We start from the raw sequence: 25,708 nt of genomic DNA on the forward strand, positions 1-25,708 counted from the left end.
AGGAGCAGTCTCAGTTTTCTTCTCTGAGGGGACAGGATTCTTTCCACCCATAGACGCTGAACTTTAACACTGAGCAATTTCAAATGACGGACTAGCTCAGGAGAATGAGGATCGGTAATATGAACCAATTTCATACTTAAAGTGCAAAACTCTGGGCATATAATGACTAAAATCATTAAAGGTGTTCAGATAACTGAGTAGCTAGGAAGGAAAAGCAAGGGTGTAGAACTCTATTGTCGTAGAGTCACCGAGCATGGAAACCGACCCTTTGGTCCATCCAGTCCATGGTGACCATTTTCAAAAACCAAACCAGGCCTTAGTGGTGTGCATTTGGCCAAATCCCTCCAAACCAATCCTATTCGTGAACTTATCCAAATGTCTTTTTAACATTGTAACTGTAACTGTACCTCCATCCACCATTTCCCCTGGCAGTTCATTCCATACATGAACCAATCTGTGTTTTATATTAAAAAAAGTCCTTCGTATCCTTTTTAAACTAACTTCTCTCTCTTTCAAAACTAAAGGGCAATTTTTAACTCCCCCACCCAAAGAAAAAACTTTTGTCGTTCACTTTATCTGTGCCCCTCATGATTTTATAAACCTCAATCCCCTATGCTCCAATGAAAAAGGATCCAGTCTATTTTATATCCCAAATCCTCCATTCATGGCAACGTCCTGGTAAATATTTTCTGTAACCTCTCCAATTTAATATCCTTCCTATAATAGGGTGACCAGAACTGCATTCCATAAAATTCAGAAGACTCCTCAAGAAGGTCCTGTAAAACCTCAACATAGAAAAGTACAGCACAGCACAGGCCCTTTGGCCCATGATGTTGTGCCAAGGATTTATTCCAATGTAAAATAAAATAACCTACGTACCCCTTAATTCACTACTATTCATGTGCATGTCCAACAGTTGCTTAAATGTCCCTAATGACTCTGCTTCCACCACCACCGCTGGCATCTCATTCCATCCATTCACAATTCTCTGCGTAAAGGACCTTCCTTTGTCATCCCCTCCAAACCTTTCTCCTAATATCTTCAAACTATGACCCTAACATCTTAAAACATGATGTCCCAACTCCCATACTCAAAAGGTCTGAACAGTGAAGGCAAGTGTGCTAAATACCTTAACCACTCTGTTTACCTGTGATGTACCCTCTCTTGTTTTATTACCTCGCATTTATCCAAATTAAACTCCACCTGCTACGACGCAGCCCATTGACCCACTTGATCAAGATCTGTTTGCAATCATAGATAACCTTCACTATTCACCATACCACCAATTTTGGTGTCATTTGCAAACTTACTGAGCATGCCTCCTGTATTCTCATCCTAGTAATTTAAAATAATGACGAACAGAAGTGGACCTGTTACCCTGGGTGTTGATGGATTGAATCCATGTTATGATTCTGATGCTTCGGGAAGTAGCTAGGCTCCATCAAACTTGCTTTAAAAGATAATTCTTCTTGTCTGTCTCTCCTCGCTTTGGACAATCATTTTAAAATTCATGGCATCTTGGTCACAGCTATCCAAAGCAGAGGCAGTAGTCCTTTCCTTTCCACCCTATTTACAGGAAGTGTAGAAAATTTGGTATAAGAGAACTGTGGGTTGACTGGCGGAACAGAGTGTTGGTTTCAGCCAATTGACTCCTTTTCAGAAGAACTGGGCTGGCGTTTGTGGAAATGGTTCTGTCATAATAAAGGCCTGACTAGATCACTACGGTGAGCATGCATTTAAATTATATTTGAGAATCTGAATTTCATTCTTAAACCAAGGTTAGAAATGCACTACCTGAAACATGACAGAAGATTTAATAGCTACTTTCAAAAGGGAATTGGCCACAGACCTGCAAATCTATGTGGCATTCATTGCCATGGAGCGCAGTGAGGCCAGGACGTTGGGTGTCTTCAAGGCAGGGATTGATAAATTCTTGATCTCACCAGGAATTTGGGGCCACGGGGAGAGTGAGAGTAAGTGGGATTGAATGGTGGAGTAGACCCGATGGGCCAAATGGCCTTGTTTACACTCCTATGCCTTATGGTCTTATGGGTTTATGAGGAAAGACAAATAGTAAAGGTGAGACTGAATGTCTAACTGGACTGCTGTACTGTAAGATTCTATGAAATGAACAACAATCTAATAAAAATACTAATTCTCGACTGTTTTGCTCTTCACCTTTTTTCTTTTGTTTCTCCCTGTCTCCATTTACTTTTGGTTCTGTTCTGATTGCAATCCATCTGCTTATTTTTTGTTTTCTTTTGTCAATTCTGCAGACATTTCCCCTGATGTTTCCTGTGGCTCTTCTCACAGCATGCTTACCCCTAAAGGTCCAACCTCACCCCAGGCCTCCCCAACAGCTGACTCCTCGTACCTGATGCAACTTTCTGGTGGCTCGACGTGGTACATGGGGATGGAACAGAGTGAGCTGCCATCTGCTGGCCCAGCGTTGGATTGCAGCAGTGACGTTTCCGACAGCCTTGGAGAGAAAGGCCTAACTGATGAGGGTACCCGACCTCAGCCTGAAGGAGCTAGTTGTGACACAGACACGGATAGCTCGTACCCTGAGTCACCTTCGGCATCTTGCAGCAAGGAAAGTCTTTCAGAAAGTGAAAGGCAAGGTGCCCAGCACAAAGTGGACCTGGATAATGAAAGGGCAGATGTGTTTGTACTCAGCACTGTTGATGGGGCACAGCTCCTCAGTGCAGACATTAGCTCAGGGATATCCAAAGTGGATGCTCCAGAAATAAGCAGGCATATATTGGATGGCCCACCCACCACTACCGAGCCAGTTGTAGATGCAAGACAAGATAGTTCCGAGGCTAGCACAGGCATGTCCTTGGAAGAGTCAGAGGTGAGCAGCATTTCAGAGACAGACACTCTGTCTAGGGAGGAGCCAGATGGGGACATGCAACTGCTAAGTACCAAAGTAGGCAGAGAGGGAGAAATAACTGGTTTGGAAAGGGAGGGAGATCAGGATCTATCTGATTCAGAAACAGACACCTCAGTCCAGTTGCCTCTTGTTGAGGCAGATATCCCCATTGTAGAAACGGATCGCGATTCACTTGAAACGCAAAACAAGAAACCAATCTCTCTTGCAGAAACCGGTTCCTCAGCTGCCCTTTCTTCAAACTTTGCAAACAGCAGTAATGAGGCTTCACTAACATTTGAACGCCGGGCCATTTCAGACACTAAGGCGGAGCTGCCTAAACCTGTTGATCATCTCCACTTACCGACCGAATTGAGGGCTGAGAATACAAAGACTGAACCTTCTCAAACTCAGGACCAAGTAACAACCATCGGATACACTGTTATTCCCCTGTGTTATTCAGGACACACCAAAGAATTGCTTGTGTATCCCAGTGCTGCGGACAATGTGTGCAGTACTGATGCCGATCTCTTCTTCTCTGCTCCATCAAGTCCAATAAAGACAACATGTGGTGCCCCAAAATACTTTTCTTACTCAAAGCTCAGCTTAAATGAAGAGCCCATTGAAGCCCTGGAGAGTGAGGGCAGCGAAGGCATCTGTTCTCCTCCAACCTCACCCTCAGGATCTTATAGAACTGCAGAAGGAGGTAGCTGGACATCATCTGGCACCCCTAACACTTCGCCCTCATGCTCCCCAAACCTGCTGACAGAGGTTGAAACAATGGAAGTGTCTGCGTGTTATGTAGAATCATTATCTGCATTTGCAGAGGAACTCAATGAAGATCAATCTGACCAGGTGTTGCCTCTTGACGATTCTCCTTATGGTATAATCGAAGAAGAAACTTGGACCTCTGTGGAAGAATCAACTGAAAGGTGCCTTACAGAAGCACAGGATAACCTTGCTGCTTTAGCGTTTGATAGTGAAAATCTTGAAACCTGTGAAGATGATGATGGTGATGTTGATGAAGATGGACAAGAATGTGAGCATCTTAAAAATCAAGATATTTCTAGTGCTGGGCCAAGATTAATTGAGGGAAATGATATGAATCAACAATCTTACACAACAGACTGTAACTTTAATCAGGGATTGAGGAGCTCACAAACAATATTACAAAATTCTATAACCACTAAGCGTGGAGAATCTGACGAAACGTCTACCACCGAGTCAGAATATAGTAGCAAGTATAGATGCTCCACCCCTGGTGAATCAAATTATGAAAAGACTGAAGCAAGTGTGGGAGAAATAGCTGTAGCACCCAGTAATGCAAATGACCCAATAGGGCTATGTATGCCAAATGTAAGCACAGAAATTGGTGAAAGTACAGGGCAATATCAGACTGAACCTGTTCAGGATCCACTTGAAGAAAGCACAATATCCGTGGGAGCACATGACAATGTTAGTTATTATGAAACAACACCTAGGAGCCTGCCTTCAGACTTTGAGAACCTATTACAGGAAGATGGAAATACAAGTCATAATGGGGATAGCACAATTTGCACAATAGGTAACAATTTGCTTTCTACTGAGGACCAGCATGAGTACAGTAAACAATATGAAGATTTCACTAACTATGCTCCTCTTGCTTCTTCGGAAGAGTTTGTTGAAGATTATGCTGATGCATGCAATGAAGAAAAGGGCATGGAATTAAAGACTGAACTTGATTCAAAACTTGAAACTTCAATCCCATCTCAGTCAACTTTACAGTTGGAAGAGTCATGCAGGAAGGTTTCCAATGCGGTTCGTAATTCTGATTATGACAGTTCTTTTGTAGACAACGATAAGCTTGAAAGCTCTATGCCACTAGCTTCTGAGCTTTGCATTCCAAGTGATCAACCGCCCAGTAGAAATTACAGCTCCACACAAGTTAGCTGTTCATCTGACGACTCTGACATCGCAAGCTGTTGTGAAGTGGGGACTTCAAGGTTACTCCAGTCTCCCAATGAAGCTATTGGTGTGGGTGTTGGTAATGAGAGAATGGTACCTGCAACACTGCTGTCATTTAGAGGTAGCATCATTTTTGAAGCAGAGTCCATTGAAGTTACTTCACTGTCTGAGGTGTCCCCAACTGAGACAGAACTAGAAAATATTGAAGATGATGTTGATGATGCAAATGATGATCATGTTGATGGTAACTGTGATGTTGGAGATGAAGAAGAGGACCGTTCTGTGTCATTTCTTTACTCCCTATCGGAGACTTCTATCACTACAGGAGTTGACGAGACTTTTGCATTTCAAGATACAACTTCAGAATCTTCTGCTTCTGCATCTCTTGAGGGAGAAGATGAAAGAATTGCTCCAGAACACTACGTCCTGTTCTCAGGAGTTACTGACGTACAGATTGAAGGATCAAAAGGTGAATCTGTTGACTCAGGAAGCGAGAGTGAGATGGAAATGTCATCTTCAACCTCCTCATCAGATTCTAGACCAGATGAAACCTACTGTGCTGCTAGTATGACATGTGAAATGGCGTCTTTGCAAATTGAGAAATCTAATTCAGATGATGATAAGGAACCATCTCCTGCTGAAATAAAAACGCAAGAGACTTGGAGGAAAGAACTGGAGGGCACAGACCGTGACAGTAAAGCTGAAACACAATTAATTACAGAAATCGCACAGCAGCCAACTTCAGTGTGTGTTACAGTCTCACAGACGTATACCATACAAACAGACCCATTATCTGAAGATAAATATGTTTCCCAGCCCTCCCCCAGTACACCAGATTTGTCTGAGCAAAAATCATTGTTTGGGTTTGCAAAAGACATTTTCCCTGAGATGATGCTTGAGGTTGAAGAGAATGAGATGTGTTCAACTGATTCAGACAGTGAAGATCTGTCATCTGGATTGTCAGCTTTTGACGATCTGACTCATGACTTGGAGCCAAGCGAAAGGCAGTCACCAGAAGTGGAATTGCTCCCCATCTTTGGTCAGGTACAATCAGAGAGCTGTGGTGAAACAGCAACAACAACAACAACAACAACATTACAGATTACAAAAGAGCCCACACTAAAAGAAGCAAGTTCAAGCCCCACTTCCCAGTTGAAAAATACCAATCCCACCCAGGACATTGCTAGAGATGAACTTGACTTTGAACTGGCTTCTAACTTGCCTGAAGGTATGAACAAGTTTGATGATTACCGCTATCAAGTTGCCAGTGTGTGGTCTAAAGATGGTGTGAACAAAGGGCCCAATGTTGAAATGCCACTAAATTTGCCTATTGATCTGCCTGGTGATGCTGACTTGCCAAATGTCAGCTCAAGTGAATCAAATTCTGAAAGCAACAACTCTGTCTACCCTGCCCAACAGTCATGTGATGTTAGTCAATATGTCCTTGGGAAAGCTGCAGATTCTTCTAGTGTTAATGACAATATCACTGAAGGTTTGATGTCTGTCTTTGTGAAAGCTGGCAATCCATGCACTTGTGATGACCTAATTCTTGAAGACCCTGAAAAATCTTCCTTTGTCAGTTCTTTCCAAGCAGATGCAGCAAATGCAAACACAGTTGTGTCATCCTCTCTCAGTGGATCACAAAGTATAATTAATCATGGAAAAGAGCTCAGGCCACTGTCTCCTTCCAAACTATCCTCCTTGGAGGACAACAATATAGTCCAAGAGCCATTTGATTCTTCATGCATAGAGATGACTGAAGTTGTTACGGAATTATCACCTGAAGGTGGACCAACCATTGGGTGTAAAAGCATCATTGCTTTGGGATTCAGGGATATGCCATTGCCTGACTATGCAACCAATGTTGAAAGCTTTGGTGAAAACATTGAGTCAGCCACACAAGAATCTCTCTCCTTATCTGGTATAGACCACTCCTCAACAAATACAGGACTGAATAACCTTTCACATTTGGCAAGTTCTCAGCAAATAGCTGGAGCATCAAAAATGAACCTGGAGGGGAATAATCTGGTGGAGCAGGGTAATGAGCCTCACAACATAGACCAGGAAGTGATGAATATCGTTCCATTAGACAGTTCAATGAAGGAAACCTTGGAAGATTTTGCAAGTGAGCCAATACCTTCATCCTTGAGGAGTTCCTCCTCAGAAACTGAAGATTATGACATGAGCAGTGAGTCTGATTTATCTGAGCATGTGCCCTTAGTTCAAGACCCTGAATTGACAAATGCCTTGGAAATTTATAATCCTATCAGTGAGACCGACCCTCCTTCACAAGAAAGTGCTCAACAGGACGTGACTTTATTAGAAAGTACAAAAAGTAATGCAGGTGTATCTCAGCAGTTGGTCAGTGACACTGAGTCTAGGTACTCTGAACCATTGTTGGAGAAACCAAATCAAGAATTTGGAAGTCAACAGATTGAAGTTGGAATAGGAGACAGTACAGCTCATCCCAGTGCCAGCCAAGAACACATTGAAGTAGAAGCCAAAGGTGGCAGCGATCAATCCAACTCGTCTGATCCTGATTTAAGTTCAGATCCTTCATCAAGAAATCTCTCCTCATCGCAAGAATGTATTGATTCTGTAGCACTTCCAGATACTGAGACTGGAAGTTCTGGTGGCCAATTAAAGGCTCCAGCCTCTATTTCAGAAACTGACCCTCCTTCATTAACACACTCCGACGCTCTATCCGAAGAGGATGATAATGCAAATGAACTTCCTGGTTCTCTACTGGCAGATACTGATTGGAAAATGGAATCTTCTGATGTGCTACAATACAATGATGCTGGTAAGTTAAAAGATTTAGATACAATGCAGGAAGTGGATAATGATCAAGCAGAGTCTTTAGATAGCTTACCAGATAATACCAATCAATTAGGTCTTTTAAAACCAGGGGATACTGTTGATAAAATCTTAAATCAGATGCCAAAAGATGATCAGTTTGAGCTCTCTAGCAGTAACTCAGGAGATTGTTCTGTTAATTCAAGTGTTGTAGGGACAACGTTCAACGAAGACAAGAAATTGGAAGTATCAAATGCATTACCCGAAGATTACGCTCTCAAATTAGAGATCTTGGATATGCTAGTTGAAGATTTTGGAGGACAGTTGGAAATTGCCAACCTACAACGTGGGGATGATGCTGGTAAATTAGAAAATGCAGACAAAGTGGCAGGAAATGATGATTGTCAAGCAGAAGTTCCTCCCATATTACCGAAAGATGATGTCTGTAAATGTACCATCACTGGCGATAAAGATGAAGTCTCCGATATATCATCAGAAGATAATTCTTTTCAATCAAAGACTATAACTAGAAAGGCAGAAGATGTTTTAGAAGGGGATGATGTAGGCAAATTAGCCATTCCAGGTATCACCACTGAGTGTGTGGATCCTACCATGACAACCATAAATAAGCTGCAAGGGGATTCTGAAGATCAGTTGAAGGTCTCCAACTGTGGACTAGGAGACAATGCTGATCTGTTAGGGATTGCTTCTAACTCAGAGGCTGATGATACAGTGATATGTGAAGACAAAATGTTAGATGATTCACAAATCTGTGATGCTGCTGAATACTCAGAAACACTTGTAAAAAATTTGCCTAGCTTGTCAGAGGTTTCAAGAGAACATTGTTCCCAGGTGGCAATATTCGGGAACCTATTGCAACGTGATTCTAGTGAAGCAACAGATGTAGACCAAACTAAGCCCTCCGATATATTGCCTGGATCTGAGGTTTGTAAATCAGAAGTCATGGACGCATTCCCAGGAGAAGAGAGGGATTTGTTTGATGATGCACCTAATAATTTGGAGATCATAGATATTGTGTCAGAACAAATTAATGATAATCTTGTCAATGATTATGAAGGTGAAGACGACAAGCTTACTGATGGGTCACAGAGTGATATGGGGATAGAGGATATGTCCATATCTCATCATTTTGCTGATGAAGTAGAGTTCTCTAACAGCTCACCTGAAGGTAATGTTGATAAACTTGAGACAGTCGAATTGACGTTGAGGGATAGTGCAAACAAGGCTATACATGATTTGCAAGTCACTGATCGTAATTCTGAATCCATACTGGAAAGCAATACAAATGTGGTGAACCTGGATAAGAGTCCAAGAGATGATCAGATAAGTTCCATCAGCGTTCCACTAGGTGGCGGTGTTAGTATAGTCAAAGTTGCAGAGGCAACATCGATAAATAACGATGGAAAAATTGAACTCTCAGATCCCCCATTGAGAGATGATGGGTGTGAATTGAAGATTGTAAATCCAGTATCAGAAATAGAAAATGATCTAGTCATTAATGCAGATCTTCTGGAATCTGTAGCAAGTATTGATTCCTGCCAAACTGAACGTTCTGCAATATCACCAGGTCCCAGCATTGGATCAGCGGAGGATTTAAACTTAGAAGAAAGAGATACCAATTCTCAAACTGAGCTCTCAAACCCAGTTTTAACAGTAGATGGTCATCAACAGGAAATCTGTACAACTACATCTAAATCTTGCTATAATTTGGAGATCTCCGTCTCTGAAAGAGAATCAAATTCTTCTGCCTTGACATTGTCAGAGACTACACAAAGAATAACCGATGAATATTTGGAGGCTTCTAGAAATTCAATAAATGATGTTGTGGAGTTATTTGAACAAGATAGTTCTGATGATTGCATTGTGACCATGGATGCTCCTGACGAAAATGCGACTTGTGAAAGACAGGATGGGTCAAACTTAGCCTGGGCTTCCCATTTCCAAGAAAGGAGCCGTGATTTAGCTGAGGAAGCAAATTCAGAAGTGGAGGAAGTTTCTGAGGTAATGGCATTGTCTGGGGTTTCAGAGTTTGCACAAGAAGCTGACCTTGATATTCCCACTGATGAATCCAATATCTCAACATCCGGTATTTCCAGATCAGAGGGTGCTGGGATCGGTGTCCATCCTGTCCTTCCATCAGAGCCAGTTCAGGTAGATTCATCCATCTCTTTATGTCAAATGGCACAAGATACCATTCAGGAGTGCATAGTGGTACAGGGAGAGTTGTCTATGAAGGCACCTACAGATTCAGAAGATGGAAAGTTAGACCAAGGTCCACCTGATGGTCTGGATTCATCTCAATGCCAGGAGTCTGAAGAATTGGTAACTGGCCAATTCAAAGATATTCCTGGTTTAGAGGCAAATTCATATTCCAGTTCTGACGTAGAGCAAACTATATCTGATGCTCCTGTGGACACCCAGAATAGTGAACAGTTATATTCTAACAAAACAGACAATAGTGCACCAGCGGAGACCCCACTGCAAGATCAAATACCTGTCTCCCTGGTGGGTAATGCTGGAGAAGAAAAGGTTGACACTTATCACCACACTTCGCTTGATGTGAGTGGTAACAACACTCAGGATAAAAATTTGGGTAATTCACATCATTCCGAGCATCTCGCCACCATTGGTCATTCACGGGCAGAGACACCAACATTTGATACATTACTTGATGTATCTCGCAGTCCTCCAGATAAATATCCTGCATGTCCTCATGTTACATTGAGTAACATTCCTACTACATTTTCAATGACAGAATTTGGTTTTGCTCCAATGCCCATCTGTTCGGTTTTAGACCTTCCCTCCTTAGATAAAGCTCCTGCCACAACCCCTCCTGAGCTGGCTAACAACTGCTTTTCTGCTGTGTCATCCTCCCCGTCATGTAAACTGACTTTAGGACATCAGGACCAAGATACTTACTCAACGCAAGCTGTTACCACTGAAAATCCACTAGCAGGCGATAGGAGTCATGGAGAGTTTAAGCTGTCCGAAACTGTGGAAATGGATGAGAAAGCAACAGGTAAGGAGTTTCTGTTCTGTTTAAGATGAGAATTGAAATATGTTTGAATTTTTATTGATTAAACATCATATATTAGAATATATTAACCCGTTTTCAGTTTTGTTCTACTTCAATGTGTTAGTTTGGTTCACTTGACTCTCACCTTCGTATAAAAAGGTGGTGTACTTGAATGCAGTATCAAGGGAGCGCTACACTGTTGGAGGTTACATCCTTAGAATAAGAAGTTAAATCGATCTGCCCAATTTGCTGGATTTAATTGATACTTTGTTTGGAAAAGAGCAGGGATGTTTTTCTTTATCTTGGTTAAAATTTAACCTTCAACCAACACCTTTAAAAACGTGATTTATTTTACTTTTCTTTCTTTGTGGGAGTTTTCAGTGTGCAAATTCCTGGCATGTATCAAATACTGGAATAAAGCTTGAACTGAGAGGTAAAGCCACAGAAATAGAAACAGAAGTTGGACATTTCTCATCACTCAAGCCCTATTCTGTCATTTAATCAGATCAGGGCATCTCAAATGTTTTCAAAATTGTGACAATCCAATTTGTGGTTTATAAGTTGTGACCCTTCAGTGAAAATTGTGACAGGGTTGATGGAGGCCTGAGAGCAGGGCCTGGCTGTTAAAATGGGTGTGCAGCTATTCCAACTCCGTTAGACCTCCCAGGGTGGCCATTGTTGTCTTGGAGTTTGTGATGCCAAAATTTCAACTTGAGATTGCCCCCATTTTGTGTACTCCTGAATTGCGTCATAACTGTTTCATTTGCATTGCAATGTGTACTATCTAAAAGATGCACCGTCGAAATTTGCCTAAGATCATTAGACAGCACTTTCCAAACTTTCAACAACTTCCAACTAGCAGGATAAGGGAAACAGCTACCTGGGAACACCACCACCTACAAGTCCCACTCCATACCACCCGCTATCCTGATTTGGAAACCTTCAGTGTCACTGAGTCAGAATCCGGGAGTTCCCTCCCTAATGGCATTATGGGTATGTACCAAATGGATTGCAGAATTCAGGAAGGATATCAGAACCGAGAAACTTTCTCAACACAAACTGTTACAACTGAAAGTCCACCAGTGGGTGATAAAAGTCATGAAGAGTTTGAGCTTTGAAGTTGTGGCTTTGGGTGAGAAAGCAACAGGTTCTCGAGGGCAACAAGATATGGGCAATAGGTGCCAGCTTAACCAGTGTGCATGCCCATGTCCTTGGTGAATGTATATGCTTTCTTTCACAAAAAACACTTCGGAAATATTTCATTGGTCTACTCTGATAAGTGCCTTTATTATTGAACTTATTTATTCAGCCGTGGAAAGAGCATTGCACAAAATGACAGCTTTCCTTGCCAATCCCCTGACCTCCCTCTGCAGTTCATCTGTATAGAGTACTGCAATAATGGGTGAGGGAGGAACTCTAGTATGGGCGTGGATGTAGAGTGCTGAGTTCAGTGTTTTGAGTTTTTTTTGCCATTTAGTTAGATTATGACTCGGTTGGTATTTCAACTTCAACTTCATTTACCCCCTTTTTGCTGCACGTTCCTTACCTAGCATGCACAACATTTTTCGGGAGGTGAATTCTGAATTTCTACAACTTAGAGTGTGTGTATGTCTAGATTTTCTAGCTTAAATTTTATCAATTTTCAGTTGTGACATCATCTGCCCACCCTGCTGCCCCATGAAAATCTTAATTTCTGTGTTTGTTTTTAAAACCAATTGTTTGCATTTAGACTTTATTAACAAGACCAATTTTTATCGTTCATCCCAAATTGCCCTTCAAAAGGTGGTGCTGAGCTGCCTTTTTGAACTGCTGTACTCTGTATGGTGTAGATACATCCACAATGTTGCTCTGGGTGGGTGGGTGGGGGGGGTGGTATGGAGTTCCAGGATTTTGACCCATCACAGTTGAATATAGTTCCAAGGCAGGATCATGTGCAACTTGGAGAGGAACACCAGACTACTTCAATATCTTAGTCTCAAATGGTGCTGGACATAGTGCAATTGTTAGTGAGTGAACAACCCCACTTCAGACCTTTTGGTGTTGAATGAAGCAGCTGAAGATGATTGAACCAAAGGCATTATCCTGAGGAACTTGTGCAGTGATTCCCTGCGGCTAGATGATTGGCCTCTAACAACATCTTCCATTGATAGGTATAACTCCAAACAAGTAGAAGTTTTCCTTTGAATTCCCATTGACTCCAGTTTTGTTTAGGGTCTTTGTCACATTTAATCAAATGTTATTTTGATGTCAAGGGCAGTCTGTGTGATCTCATCTCTAGAATATAGCTCACTTGTCCAGATTTTGATGAAGGCGACATTGAGGTTGGGAACTAAGTGGTCTGAGCGGAACCCAAACTGAACATCAGTAAGCAGATTATTGTTGTATAAAAGCTATTTGTTAGTCAATCCCTTCCATTACTTTGAGATTGAGCTGATTGATTGCAATTGACTGGATTAGAATTGTTCTGTTCTTGTGGGCATAACATATCAATGCCATGTTTTCACACTGGTAGTTAGGTACCAGTGTTGTAACTATTGAAGCAGCTTGTCACGAGGTCTGGAGCATAGTACTACAAATGGATTGTTATCATGCCTTTGCTGTATCCAGCACCATTTATGTTTTCTTCATATCAGTTATTGAATGAATCTTTTGCAGTAAAGCAACAAAACAATAAGAAAAGTGTAAAAACAATGACTGCAGATGCTGGAAACCAGATTCTGGATCCCAGATTCTGGATCAGTGGTGCTGGAAGAGCACAGCAGTTCAGGCAGCATCCAATGAACAGCGAAATCGACGTTTCGGGCAAAAGCCCTTCATCAGGAATAAAGGCAGTGAGCCTGAAAGCGTGGAGAGATAAGCTAGGGGAGGGTGGGGGTGGGGGTTGGGGGGGAAGAGTAGCATGGAGTACAATGGGTGAGTGGGGGAGGGGATGAAGGTGATAGGTCAGGGAGGAGAGGGTGGAGTGGATAGGTGGTAAAGGAGCTAGGCATGTCGGACAAGTCCGGACAAGTCATGGGGACAGTGCTGAGTTGGAAGTTTGAAACTAGGATGAGGTGGGGGGAAGGGGAAATGAGGAAGCTGTTGAAGTCCACATTGATGCCCTGGGGTGCGTGGTCCAACATTTCAACTCCCCCTTCCACTCTGCCAAGGGACATGGAGGTTCTGGGCCTCCTTTACCGCCACTCCCTCACCACCAGACGCCTGGAGGAAGAACGCCTCATCTTCCGTCTCGGAACACTTCAATCCCAGAGCAACCCGATTCACTGCTTGTTGGATGCTGCCTGAACTGCTGTGCTCTTCCAGCACCACTAATCCAGAAATAGGAAAGGTGTAGCCTATTCTGCCATTAAGCAATCTCTATCATCCAGCAAGATCATGATTGATTTTGTCTGTGGCCTCCACTCCACTGTCCTGTCTGTCTGCTATAACGCTTGACTCACTGGTTGATCAGGATTGTCTGTTTCGGCCTTGAATATATTCAGTGATCCAGCTTCCGCCACTCTGGAAGAGAATTCCTATGACGACTAATCCTCCTGAGAGGAGAAATTCCTGCTTTCTATCTTTAAATGGGATCTCCTTGAATTGGAAATTCTACCCCCGGTTCTGAAACATCCTTTTAGTATCTACCCTGACAAGCCTTTTCAGAATATTGTGTCAATAAGATTTACCCCTCATTCTTCTAATGTGTAATGAGCACAGGCCCAACCAGCTCAACATTTCCAGCATTCACAATGTTTGTTTATGCATTTATATATTATATTTAAGGACATTCTCAATGTTTTGGAGCCAGAAAAGTATTTTAAGTCTTCTCATTGTTCACTATGAACAAGGGATACCTATTGACTCAGACGTTGAAGAACAGCAGATGAATTCTCCCCTGTGTAATGTTATGGAATAATCTCCTCCCAATTAGTGTGGTACTCCCTCACTGGAATGCCAGTCTCTGGGGTGAGATTTGAACACGTTTCGACTGAGGCAAAAGTAGACTGCATTTTAAATTGAGGTTATTGCTATTTTGCATTTAATTTCAATTTGTTGCTCCACTAAACAGCTCCCTACAAACCTCAAAGTGTAGCCTTTTCCAAATATACAGTCTTACCAATTTGAAATTTGAGAAGCCAGCAAGGAACCAGCGTGGTTCAGGTGTTAAACTTTCAAGAGCTGGCGTTAAGACACCATAAATAATTCATAGACTTTTTAAATGAGGAAAATTTAGAACAGTTTCAAACACTTCTCACCACCTTCTCTGTTCTACTTGGTAGAGCTGTGGCCTGTAACATTTTACATTGCTTTCTTGATATTAAAAAGTAAATCGGTCTAAGTTGTAATTAAAATGTTCCTTTTAGCAAAATTGTGAAAACAGGTTTTTTTTTGGTAGCCTTGCAGATGTCTGCACAGCTGCAACAGTGCCGCAGGATTGACCATCTTCACTCTGTCCAGGCTGAAGCTAGGTCCTCTGATGTTGAGCCCGATCGCAGGATACATCATGCTTTTAGTCCGTCAGATTCGAGTTCTTCCAGTGAGAGTGAGCTGCCGTTCCCAATCCCACTGAGAGATGGCAGGAGCAAGATCTCTGCCCAGAAAGGCACTATTAAAACCGAATCCAGTGATGCCCAGATCCCAAAGAGACAAAGGATACATGAGACTGTCTCTGTCTCCAAAGGTAACAAGTAACCCTCTGAGGAGGTTACCTTCTGTTTGTTTTAACTGACTCGGTTTGCCTTCTGAAATATCTAATAAGATTTGTATCACATTTCAATATAATTAGGAATGGGCAATAAATGTTGATCTTGTCAGTGATGCCCACATCCGGAGAGTACTTTTGTTTTAAGTCATGGTATAATAACTGGGAGATTCTTTTGGGAATACGTAAGAGGACAGTGGTCTAGGTTTTCTGATGAGAGAGAATCTCTGCTGGGACCTGTGCCCTACCTCAGCACGGCCATGTAAACAGTTTCAGATTGTTTTCAGTGTTGGGAATGAAGAGTTGTGTCAAACCAGGGCACTGTTTAATTTGGACAGGTGCAAGCTGCTCAGTAGACTTTTTTTTGTAATCTCTCCATCCACTGACCTTTTTGAACTTGGATTCCAGGCCTGACAGCTGATACAACATTTTTTTTTAATCCTGTGCCACAGACTGGCAGCTTTGTTGGAACTAGCAGTTGGAATTCAATAGGGCTGAAAGGCCACTTACCAGTTTGACTTATAGAAACATTGGCAAGGTTTATGGCTGAAATTGATGTCATATGGCGAATCTGCTTTTTAGTTTGCTGTTATTTTTGGCACTCAAGTTGGAGTCTGATATTCAGTACTAGTGGTATGTTTGAGAAAGGGAGCTGGGATGAAACTAGATTTGACATTTAATATTTCCCATTCTGAAACATCCTGCAAAGGTGATATGTTTCTGGGCCAGTTGATCATGTCACAGTTAAATGTACTTCACATTTCATTTGCGATAGTGTTTCCAGTCATCACGCTGATTTCAAAAGTCTGAGCTACACTGAGAAAGCACCACAGAGATGTGGGCTCGCTAACCTAGAAAGGAGGTGGCTAATTTTGGATGGCTCCAGGGCATCAGTACTCCAAGGAGACTAGAATAGGGGAGCACAGGAGAAACCCCTGTTCAAGCAGCAATCGGGGCAAGCTTCACTCAAGTGATCCAACATTTGGAAAAGAGATTTTGGCAGGACGAGCTTTCATTGGTGGAGTCGTGTTTGTAACCAGGATTTAATTTGCAGCTGGGGCTACCTAGGTCCTCCTTCTCTGTTGCAAACTCTCACCCAATTCCTCTTCTTTGCAAACCTGAAGCTGAATCAGATTGTACGCTCTCTTTTGGTGTCAAATTACAGTACTTCATAAACAGTTTTTCATTGAAGGATTCTCTTTCAAATGGGCTATTTATCAACCCCAAGCTAAATTGTAAGTCTGTAGTGTTCATAATATGAAAGCATTACATGTGCATATAGTGCTTTAATATTGCCTTTAAGAAAACTATTGTTTGCTTAGAATAGCAATTATACTGATGTAGACATTGGTGAGACAGACCAGAGAAAACGATGTGTGACTGTGAACATAGCAGTGAGTAATGACTGGTTTTTAATGTGATTAAAGAGTGCTTGTTAATGGCATAACCTACTCAATCAGTTCTTAGGCTGCATCTACTGCAACAGCTATTTACTAACTCTGTATTTACAACAGACACTCTATATTTAGATATTCAGCAGGCTTAAAGTAGGTTATTATTTTAATTTGGAAAAAGTCTCTTCCTTGAAACAGACAAGTCTCCTTCAGTTCTGTTATTTGCCTTCAATCAAGTGAATAGTTAACAGATCTGCACGTAGTCAGCCTATAGAGTTTCTTAGTGTTATTTAATCATCTGAGAAATTTGAAATATTGCAACGTATAGTGGAAAATTTCAAATTAGTCAAACCAACCATGAAAACAAAAGAGTCAACACAACAAGAGATTAACTTGAAGTAGAAATGCTGGATATCCTAACTGAGCCAGGTTGTTTCATGACAGCACTTGCTCACTGCATCAGTCCAAATTGAACGCATGCTGGTATCACAGGGTGACTGGTTTGCACCTTTTGAAGTTGGAGGTGGAAGGCAAATACGAGACCCTCTGAAAACCAACAGGGCATTGTCCTCGTGAATGCTGAGTGGATGGTAGGTTTGAGACCCGACAGTGTCAGGATTAATTCTCATTTATATAAAAACAGGCAGGTGGTCTTTTCTTTTCCAATCCTTCCATTTGTTTCCCACTCTTATGAATGATCCCCATCACTCCCTGCCCTTGGAGAGATTAGTGAAAGTCTCTATTCATCCCAGGGATTCATGAACCACCATTTTGAGAGCTACCACCATGCTTGACTGTAAGATAAGCTCCTGACTACAGGTCCATGTCATGCTAACTCTGCCTATTTGATGGTTCCACCTTTTGTGTTTCAGCTTCATAAGCCTCTCTACTGTAATTCCCTCAATAAACATGTCTGCTTCTCTCTTCTAAAAATTCTTACCATATCTCTTAAGACCAAGATTGATAAATGTTTGTTGGTTAAAGGTGCCAGGACATATTAAACAAAGGCAAATAGACAGATTTGAGGTAGGCTCAAGGGTTTGATTGGCTTAGTCCCATTCCCTACTGTTTCTAGAAGTTCAAGGGTTTTGCCAGATGCATCCATTCTGGATATTGAAGCTGAGTTGTAAGAAGAAACTAATTATAAAAAGAAAGTGAAAGAATACAGAGGAAGAGTTGAGAAAAGAAATTTGAGTAAATAAATACCATTTGTGAGATCATTGAAGGAGACCTTTATGATATTGCAGTTGGAGTGCTGAACAAATGACTCCATTCCTTGTCTTCTGAGAGCTAGCAATCCATGGCAATAACGGTTTGCTGAGGCACTGATAAATGTTCAAGTATATCCTCTTCTGGAGCAATTCAGTGGATTCAGTTCTGTTTTTTTCATTCCATGAATATTTTTGATGTGCCTTTAAAAGTGAGGTTGCCTTGCTAATGCTGCTGCTTTGTGTTACCAGGGTCTTGCAATGAATCAGACAGTGATGACTCAGTACCCGAACTTGAGGAGCCTGTGGTCCCTGTGCCAATAGCTGGACAGGAACAGGTTTGTGAAAAAGTTTTCTGAATAGCACTGGCAGTTGACAGCTCAAGAGCCTACGCCGTAATGAGTGGATTCTTGACTTCTAGCCTGGGTTCTCATGCTGACGTTTAACCCTCAGCCATGAAATTGCAGCATGGATCCAGGGAGCAGCCATTTCATGCACAGATCCTTTGAGGAATTCTAAATGTGCTTCTAATCATTGTTGTGCAAAATCATGACAACCTACAGATATTTTGAATAGTCAACAGTGGCTGATAGAATTAGCTGATGACTTGATCTTGTGGAGTCAAGTCTAGTCCAGTTTTATCCCTTTAATCTTTTGGTTGCAAAGGTTCTAATTTATGGAAGTCCCAGTAGAGATGGGCTTACTGTTCATACTTTGAAGCGATCCTTATATTTGCATTGTTGACTTGTTCAACAGAATGATTTCTGAAGATATTTTTAGCAATTAGAATGCATGGAGAAAACCATAGTGAAATGATGGATGGTGTAATCTACTGTGGTATCAGGTGGCACTTGTTCAGCGGGAACTGATGGTCTGTTTGGCCTGCACCAAGGCCACTCGGCTGCTGACCACATTGTAGTCTTGGTCCAAATGTGGACAAGAGACTGAACTCTCGAGGTGAGGTGATAACAACTACTCTTAGCATGCTTGGTCAAATACTCCCTTGGTCTTATGATTTGTGAAGGTCTTTGTCGTGAAACTCGTCATTTTTCAGAGCTGAGATGGGGAAGATGCCGTTGTGCTGCCACATCTCCTCATTCAAAATGGCTATTTTATACTCTCTAACCAGCATTTACAGGCTTGTTCTTGACCTTTTTAAAATGTGAGTTGTGTGTATTTTCCATTCTGTACTGCACACGTTCCATTGGTTTATGTTATTGCAAGCCTGATGCAATGGTCCAAATTTTTGATGTCAGGTCGGGACAGTTCCTGGCTCTGTATAGGGGGGTGCAGAAGTGCTTGAAAGTTTGTTTTGTTTGTGTGAGGTTGGTATTAGCTGATGTTGTGCTCTCCCTTCACCATGGACTGTGATGGCAGGTTGTGGAAGAGGTTCAACTAGGTGCCTCAGCACTGAGTAAAAGAATAAATCATTAAGAATAGTTTTTCAGAACATATACACCACCCTCCCTCACTCCCTGGGTTATATCTATGCCAACCCATGTTAATCCATATCTCCACTCACCCCTATGGACCAGCACACCCTCTGAGAACCTAGGCTCCCCTACCAATCCCCCTTTATAGCCCTTTGCAAATATAATGTCAACCCATACTAAACCATTCCCCTTCACCTACTCTCCTATGCTCTTCCAGCCTCCATGTCAATTCACCCAGTATCTTCTATGGCAGACCTGAAGGCTGAGATGATGAATTCACTGTTTAAGATAAACACTCTAATTAATACTAAGCGTTTCACTTGTACCTCTTTTTCAATTTGGTCTATTGCATTCGTTGCTCCCAATGTGGTCTCCTCTATATCGGAGAGATAAAACACCGACTGGGTGATCGCTTTGCTGAGCACCTTTGGTCTGTATGCAATCAGGTCCCGGACCTTCCCGTGGCTTGCCACTTCAACACACAATCCTGCTCCCATGCCCACATGTCTGTCCTTGGCCTGCTGCAATGTTCCAGTGAAGCTCAACGCAAACTGGAGGAACAGCATCTCATCTTCCGACTAGGCACACTACAGCCTGCTGGTCTCAACATTGAATTCAACACTTCAGGTGATTATCCCATCTCGTCCCCTCTGTTTTCATTCTGCTCTGTAATTTTATTTCATTTACCTTATTTTTTTTCACTGTTCTGTACCTCTTATTTCTTGATTTGACTGTCTCTCTCTTTCTTGTTCCCCACTCTCTCATCACTTTTTTTTCCTCTCCTCTTCCCCATTTGCTACCCTTCTCCCCTGTTTTCCATTTTGCCTCTGCTTCACCCTCTCCCCACCCCCATCCCCCACATATTTTGTCACATAGCACTGGCTTCAGCCTTGGTCATTCACAGCTCCTAATCTCTCTTTGCACTGTCATTATCATCTCTTTACTGCTACCTTTGCTTCTAGAGCCATGACTCCCCTTCTCTCAGCTTAGCATAAATACCTCCCTGGTAAAAACAATAACTGCAGATGCTGGAAACCAGATTCTGGATTAGTGGTGCTGGAAGAGCACAGCAGTTCAGGCAGCATCCGAGGAGCAGTAAAATTGTCGATTTAGCTGCACTTTGGATGCTGCCTGAACTGCTGTGCTCTTCCAGCGCCACAAATCCTAAATACCTCCCTATTTCTCTCTTTTTTTAGTTTTGACAAAGGGTCAGTTAGACTCGAAACATCAGCTCTTTTCTCTCCTTACAGATGCTGCCAGACCTGCTGAGATTTTCCAGCATTTTCTCTTTTGGTTTCAGATTCCAGTATCCGCAGTAATTTGCTTTTTTTTCTAATCCTATTTGCTATGCTTGACTTTCTGCAAATATTTAATACTACTAGTTTTAAAGTCTTTTATACATAGTCATGCTTCTAAGACTTTATAAGCACTTGGAGCTGTCAATCAAACTATGAACTGACAAGCACCTGACTGTGTGACAATAGATTATGAAATCATTCAGGCAACACTAATCCTATATTGATAATGCTCCAACAGAGAGAATGAAAGTGCACAGTGATTTTTTTTTAAAGACTTGGGAGATTTTGATGAATTGTTGGCACCCTTTGACAGTTCCAGAGCGTTTGACCATTCTATTGATTTCATACACTTTACACACAATCAGATCTACTGTTAACAATGCCAAGGAGTGCTTGACCACTCCCAAAGACGCCCTGGGACAGTTTTTGAAATGGTTATTATGCTTCTCCAAAAAAGGTGATTATACCTCTCCAAAGAGGTCTGACTGATTTCGATCTTCTGCCAGGTTTGAAGTCCACAGACCACGTTTTGGATATCCGACTGGCAAAAATGTCAGAGTCATAGAGATGTACAGCACAGAAACAGACCTTTTTGGTCCAACCCGTCCATGCCGACCAGACATCCCAACCCAATCTAGTCCCACCTGCCAGCACCCGGACCATATCCCTCCAAACCCTTCCTATTTCATATACAAATCCAAATGCCTCTTAAATGTTGCAATTGTACCAGCCTCCACCACATCCTCTGGCAGTTCATTCTATACACATACCACCCTCTGCGTGAAAACGTTGCCCCTTAGGTCTTTTTTTATATCTTTCCCCTCTCATCCTAAATTATGCCCTCTAGTTCTGGACTCCCCAACCCCAGGGAAAAGACTTTGTCTATTTATCCTATCCATGCCACTCATAATTTTGTGAACCGCTATAAGGTCACCCCTCAGCCTCCAACGCTCCAGGGAAAACAGCCCCAGCCTGTTCAGCCTCTTCCCATAGCTCAAATCCTCCAACCCTGACAACATCCTTGTAAATCTTTTCTGAACCATTTCAAGTTTCACAACATCTTTCCGATAGGAAGGAGTCCAGAATTGCACGCAATATTCCAACAGTGTCCGAACCAATGTCGTGTACAGCCGCAACATGACCTCCCAACTCCTGTATTCAATACTCTGACAAATAAAGGAAAGCATATCAAACACCTTCTTCACTATCCTATCTACCTGCGACTCCACTTTCAAGGAGCTATGAACCTGCACTCCAAGGTCTCTTTGTTCAGCAACACTCCCTAGGATCTTACCATTAAGTGTATAAGTCATGCTAAGATTTGCTTTCCCAAAATGCAGCACCTCGCATTTATCTGAATTAAACTCCATCTGCCACTTTCTCAGCCCATTGGCCCGTCTGGTCCAAATTCTGTTGTAATTGAGGTAACCCTCTTCGCTGTCCACTGCACCTCCAATTTTGGTGTCATCTGGAAACTTACTAACTGTACCTCTTATGGTCGCATCCAAATCATTTATGTAAATGACAAAAAGTAGAGGGCCCAGCACCGATCCTTGTGGCACTCCACTGGTCACAGGCCTCCAGTCTGAAAAACAACCCTCCACAACCACCCTCTGTCTTCTACCTTTGAGCCAGTTCTGAATCCAAATGGCTAGTTCTCCCTGTATTCCATGAGATCTAACCTTGCTAATCATTCTCCCATGGGGAACCTTGTTGAACATCTTACTGAAGTCCATATACATCACATCTACTGCTCTGCCCTCATCAATCTTCTTTGTTACTTATTCAAAAAAACTCAATCAAGTTTGTGAGACATGATTTCCCACGCACAAAACCATGTTGACTATCCTAATCAGTCCTTTCCTTTCCAAATACATGTACATCCTGTCCCTCAGGATTCCCTCCAACAACTTGCCCATCACTGCGGTCAGGCTCACTGGTCTATAGTTCCCTGGCTTGTCTTTACCACCCTTCTTAAACAGTGGCACCACATTTGCCAGCCTCCAGTATTCCGGCACCTCACCTGTGTCTATATCGATGATTTAACTGAGGGAAGTTGTACTTGAACATGCGTTGTTGTCTCTGCAAGTTAGATCTCTCAGAATTAATCAGCATATGAGAAAGTAATTCAGACAGTTGACTCTCTCTTTTTGGTACAGCTATCCAAATAGTTTCACTTCTCTTTTTGCCACACAGTACAAATTTTCTCTTTTGAAGTAGTAATGCAATTTCCTATTGGAAGTTATTAGTAATTCTCCTACCACTGTTCTTTCAAATAGCACATTCCAAATCATACAGCATATAATGAAAAGTTAAACCTCCATGTCTCCTCTTACTGTTTTGATGGTTACTGATCCTTAGACTGCTGAAACCCGTTCCTTATTTATTCTATCTAAATTCTTCATTTTTTTCCCCTCCTATATGTGAAATCCCTTATCCCTGTTAAAACGGTAGCGAATGATGTCCTTCCTGCATTGGCCAGAATTAGCTACATATTCTCGTTGGGGCTTGAGCAGTGATTTATAAAGGTTTGGCATAACTTCCCTTGCCTTTGTGCTTGGATTATATTTATGAAGCCAAGGGACCTAACCAAAATGTATGACTTCTCAATTTGTCCTCTCTTCAAAGTCTGTACATGAGTCCCCAGCTTGCTCTTAAAACCCACTTTAAAAATTTTGCAACCTTTAAAACAGAAATTGTGACAACTTGTAATAGTGCAGGAAACTGAGGGAAAATATTTGTGTGAGGGCTTTCTGTTCAAATAAGGTCAGGGAAGCCCTCTGTGTTCCTTCAGATAAAACTTATTAATATTGTATACATGACCATTTTCTCAGTTACTTTTAGTACTAATTTTCATGCAAAATCTCGGTCACAAGATTATTCAAGTCACTGGTATGTCACAATACACCTCAGAGACTCCTCTGCATTGCTCTTAAAGCCCATCTCTACTGAAAGCTTCTCGCATCAGCAGGCACTCCCATTGCTGGGTTCTGTGCACAGCCTTAGCAGCAACTTACTATCGCAGGTCGAGGATCAATGATGTTCAGGATGAGGCTATTCAGGGATGTGGCTGCTGATTTATACTTCCAGGCTGCCTAACCCAAGTTACCACTGGATACATGACTTTCAGTTAGCACAAAGCTCCCTGTAACAGACTATGCAATATGCCAAAACATTGTGGCTCTTATTAACAAACTTCACATCAGCATGTTTCTCACCCCCCCCCCCCAAAACCATTCTCTAACACGCTTTCCTTTTAAGCATCCCACCTCTCATGCCTCTCCTTTTTAAAATCATCTTTCTCTACTGCTCACTGCAGTCCCAAGCCAAGTCTCTCACTGCTTTCACTCTTCAGTCTCTACACTGAATGACCTTTCATTGATAGTGATTGCAGCCTCCATCTAGGGGTGACAATGTGGTATTGTTACGGGGCTAGTAATCCACAGACTCTGTTGATGTTCTGGTGACCCAGGTTTGAATTCCACCATGACAATTCAAAACAATGTGAAATCAGCAGTCTAATGATGGCTGTGAAATCATTGTGGTTTAAAACCCATCTGGTTCACTTAAGGGGTTGTTTAGGAAGGGAAATCAGGCCTATATGTAACTCCAGACTGCAGCACTTCTATCATAACATAGAAAAGGCCCCAGTCAAGCCATGAATGACATGTCAATGTCTGTAACTGCAGTGCATTATCCTTCCACATCCTCTTTGACGTCTGTGTGACCACACCATTGCCATTTAACGTCTCGCCTCAATATTGTCCAGCTGGTGTTACTGTTTTCGCCTTCTACATCTTCCAATTTATCCCAAAGTCAGTGGGAGGTGGGGTTGCAGCAGTATGCCCACTTGGATCTTCTCACCTGATCACAATGGGCACTACATCTCATTTTTAGATTCCTGGACAGGAACAGGAATAGATCATTTACTAACTTGTTCTGACATTCAGTGAGATCCTGGTTGACCTTCATCTTAACTACTTCTGTCTATCTGCATAACCAAAATCTAACAATCTTTGATTTAAAATTTGCAATTGATTGAACAACAGAGTTCTAAGATTTTTCTCACCTTTACCAAATAGAAATACTTCCTGATTTCCATCCTGAAAGGTCTTGCTCTAAATTTTAGTCATTTATCACCGTTTTGTCCATTTATTTTCCAAATATATTTTGTAATTTTAGGCTTCATCTGCACTACTTACAGCATTGTCTATCCTTACCTGCTTGTTAGTGAATTCCTCTATCATTCTCAAAGTACAGCAAATAAACCAGATCCCAGCACACGTTCCAGCTGGACACACCATGTCACATCCTGTCATTTTACATGTTCTTCCATTATCCCAAATCCTCCAACACAGGGATTTTCCTGATGGTTAATAAAGTACCGAATATTTAATGGGCTTAATTTTGCCTAACAGTCTCTTATATGATCTTGCCTTCTGGAAGTTTGTATAAATAACTTTTTTGATAGATATTCCACTGTCCACTACTTTGGAAAAATATCTCCCTGACAGCCTATTCCAGCTGCCTATCCCCCTCTATTTTAAACAAAACCTTGCCTCACATACCTTTTAAATTCCTCTTCCACCTCCTTTTTTTTTCCCAACCCCCCCTAACCTTAAACCTATGCCCCCCTAGTATCTGACCTTTCTATCCTGGGAAAAGACTCCTACTATCTACCCTTTCTGTGCCTCAGTTTTATGTACTTCAATCAGGTTACCCCTCAGACTCCAAGGTTCTAGTGAAAACAATCCAAGTTTGTCCAATTTCTACTTCTAATCTGCTTCAATCAAGGCAACATCCTGGTAAATCTCTTTTGCACCCTTCACATGCTAAAGTATGGTGACCAGAACTGTACACAATATTCCAAATGTGGCCAAATTGAGTCGCGAATGTTCCTTGGTCAAGGCAGGAGTTTTACTGTAACCAAGATATGTAGCTAAGATTGAAGTTTTTGAAGGGACATTGTAGAGAGTGATGTCCTCTGTATCATTCACATGCTTTACTAGAACAGTGTATGTTGTATTGTGGCACTTGGAAAGTCG

At 41.9% G+C, this 25,708-nt stretch overlaps 1 protein-coding gene across 1 annotated transcript in view; it reads left to right on the forward strand.

Annotated features, from left to right (window-relative positions):
* The window catches only part of nacad (NAC alpha domain containing), a 67,205-nt gene that overhangs the window by 30,220 nt on the left and 11,277 nt on the right, over positions 1–25,708 (forward strand). Inside the window, exons 2-5 of the mRNA XM_060823737.1 lie at positions 2,277–7,616; positions 10,527–10,649; positions 15,025–15,309; positions 18,185–18,270. Of these exons, the coding sequence (XP_060679720.1) occupies positions 2,277–7,616; positions 10,527–10,649; positions 15,025–15,309; positions 18,185–18,270 (5,834 nt within the window). The remainder of the gene's footprint in view (positions 1–2,276; positions 7,617–10,526; positions 10,650–15,024; positions 15,310–18,184; positions 18,271–25,708) is intronic.

The sequence above is a fragment of the Hemiscyllium ocellatum genome, chromosome 4 (genome assembly GCF_020745735.1).
Source record: "Hemiscyllium ocellatum isolate sHemOce1 chromosome 4, sHemOce1.pat.X.cur, whole genome shotgun sequence".
Lineage (NCBI taxonomy): Eukaryota > Metazoa > Chordata > Chondrichthyes > Orectolobiformes > Hemiscylliidae > Hemiscyllium > Hemiscyllium ocellatum.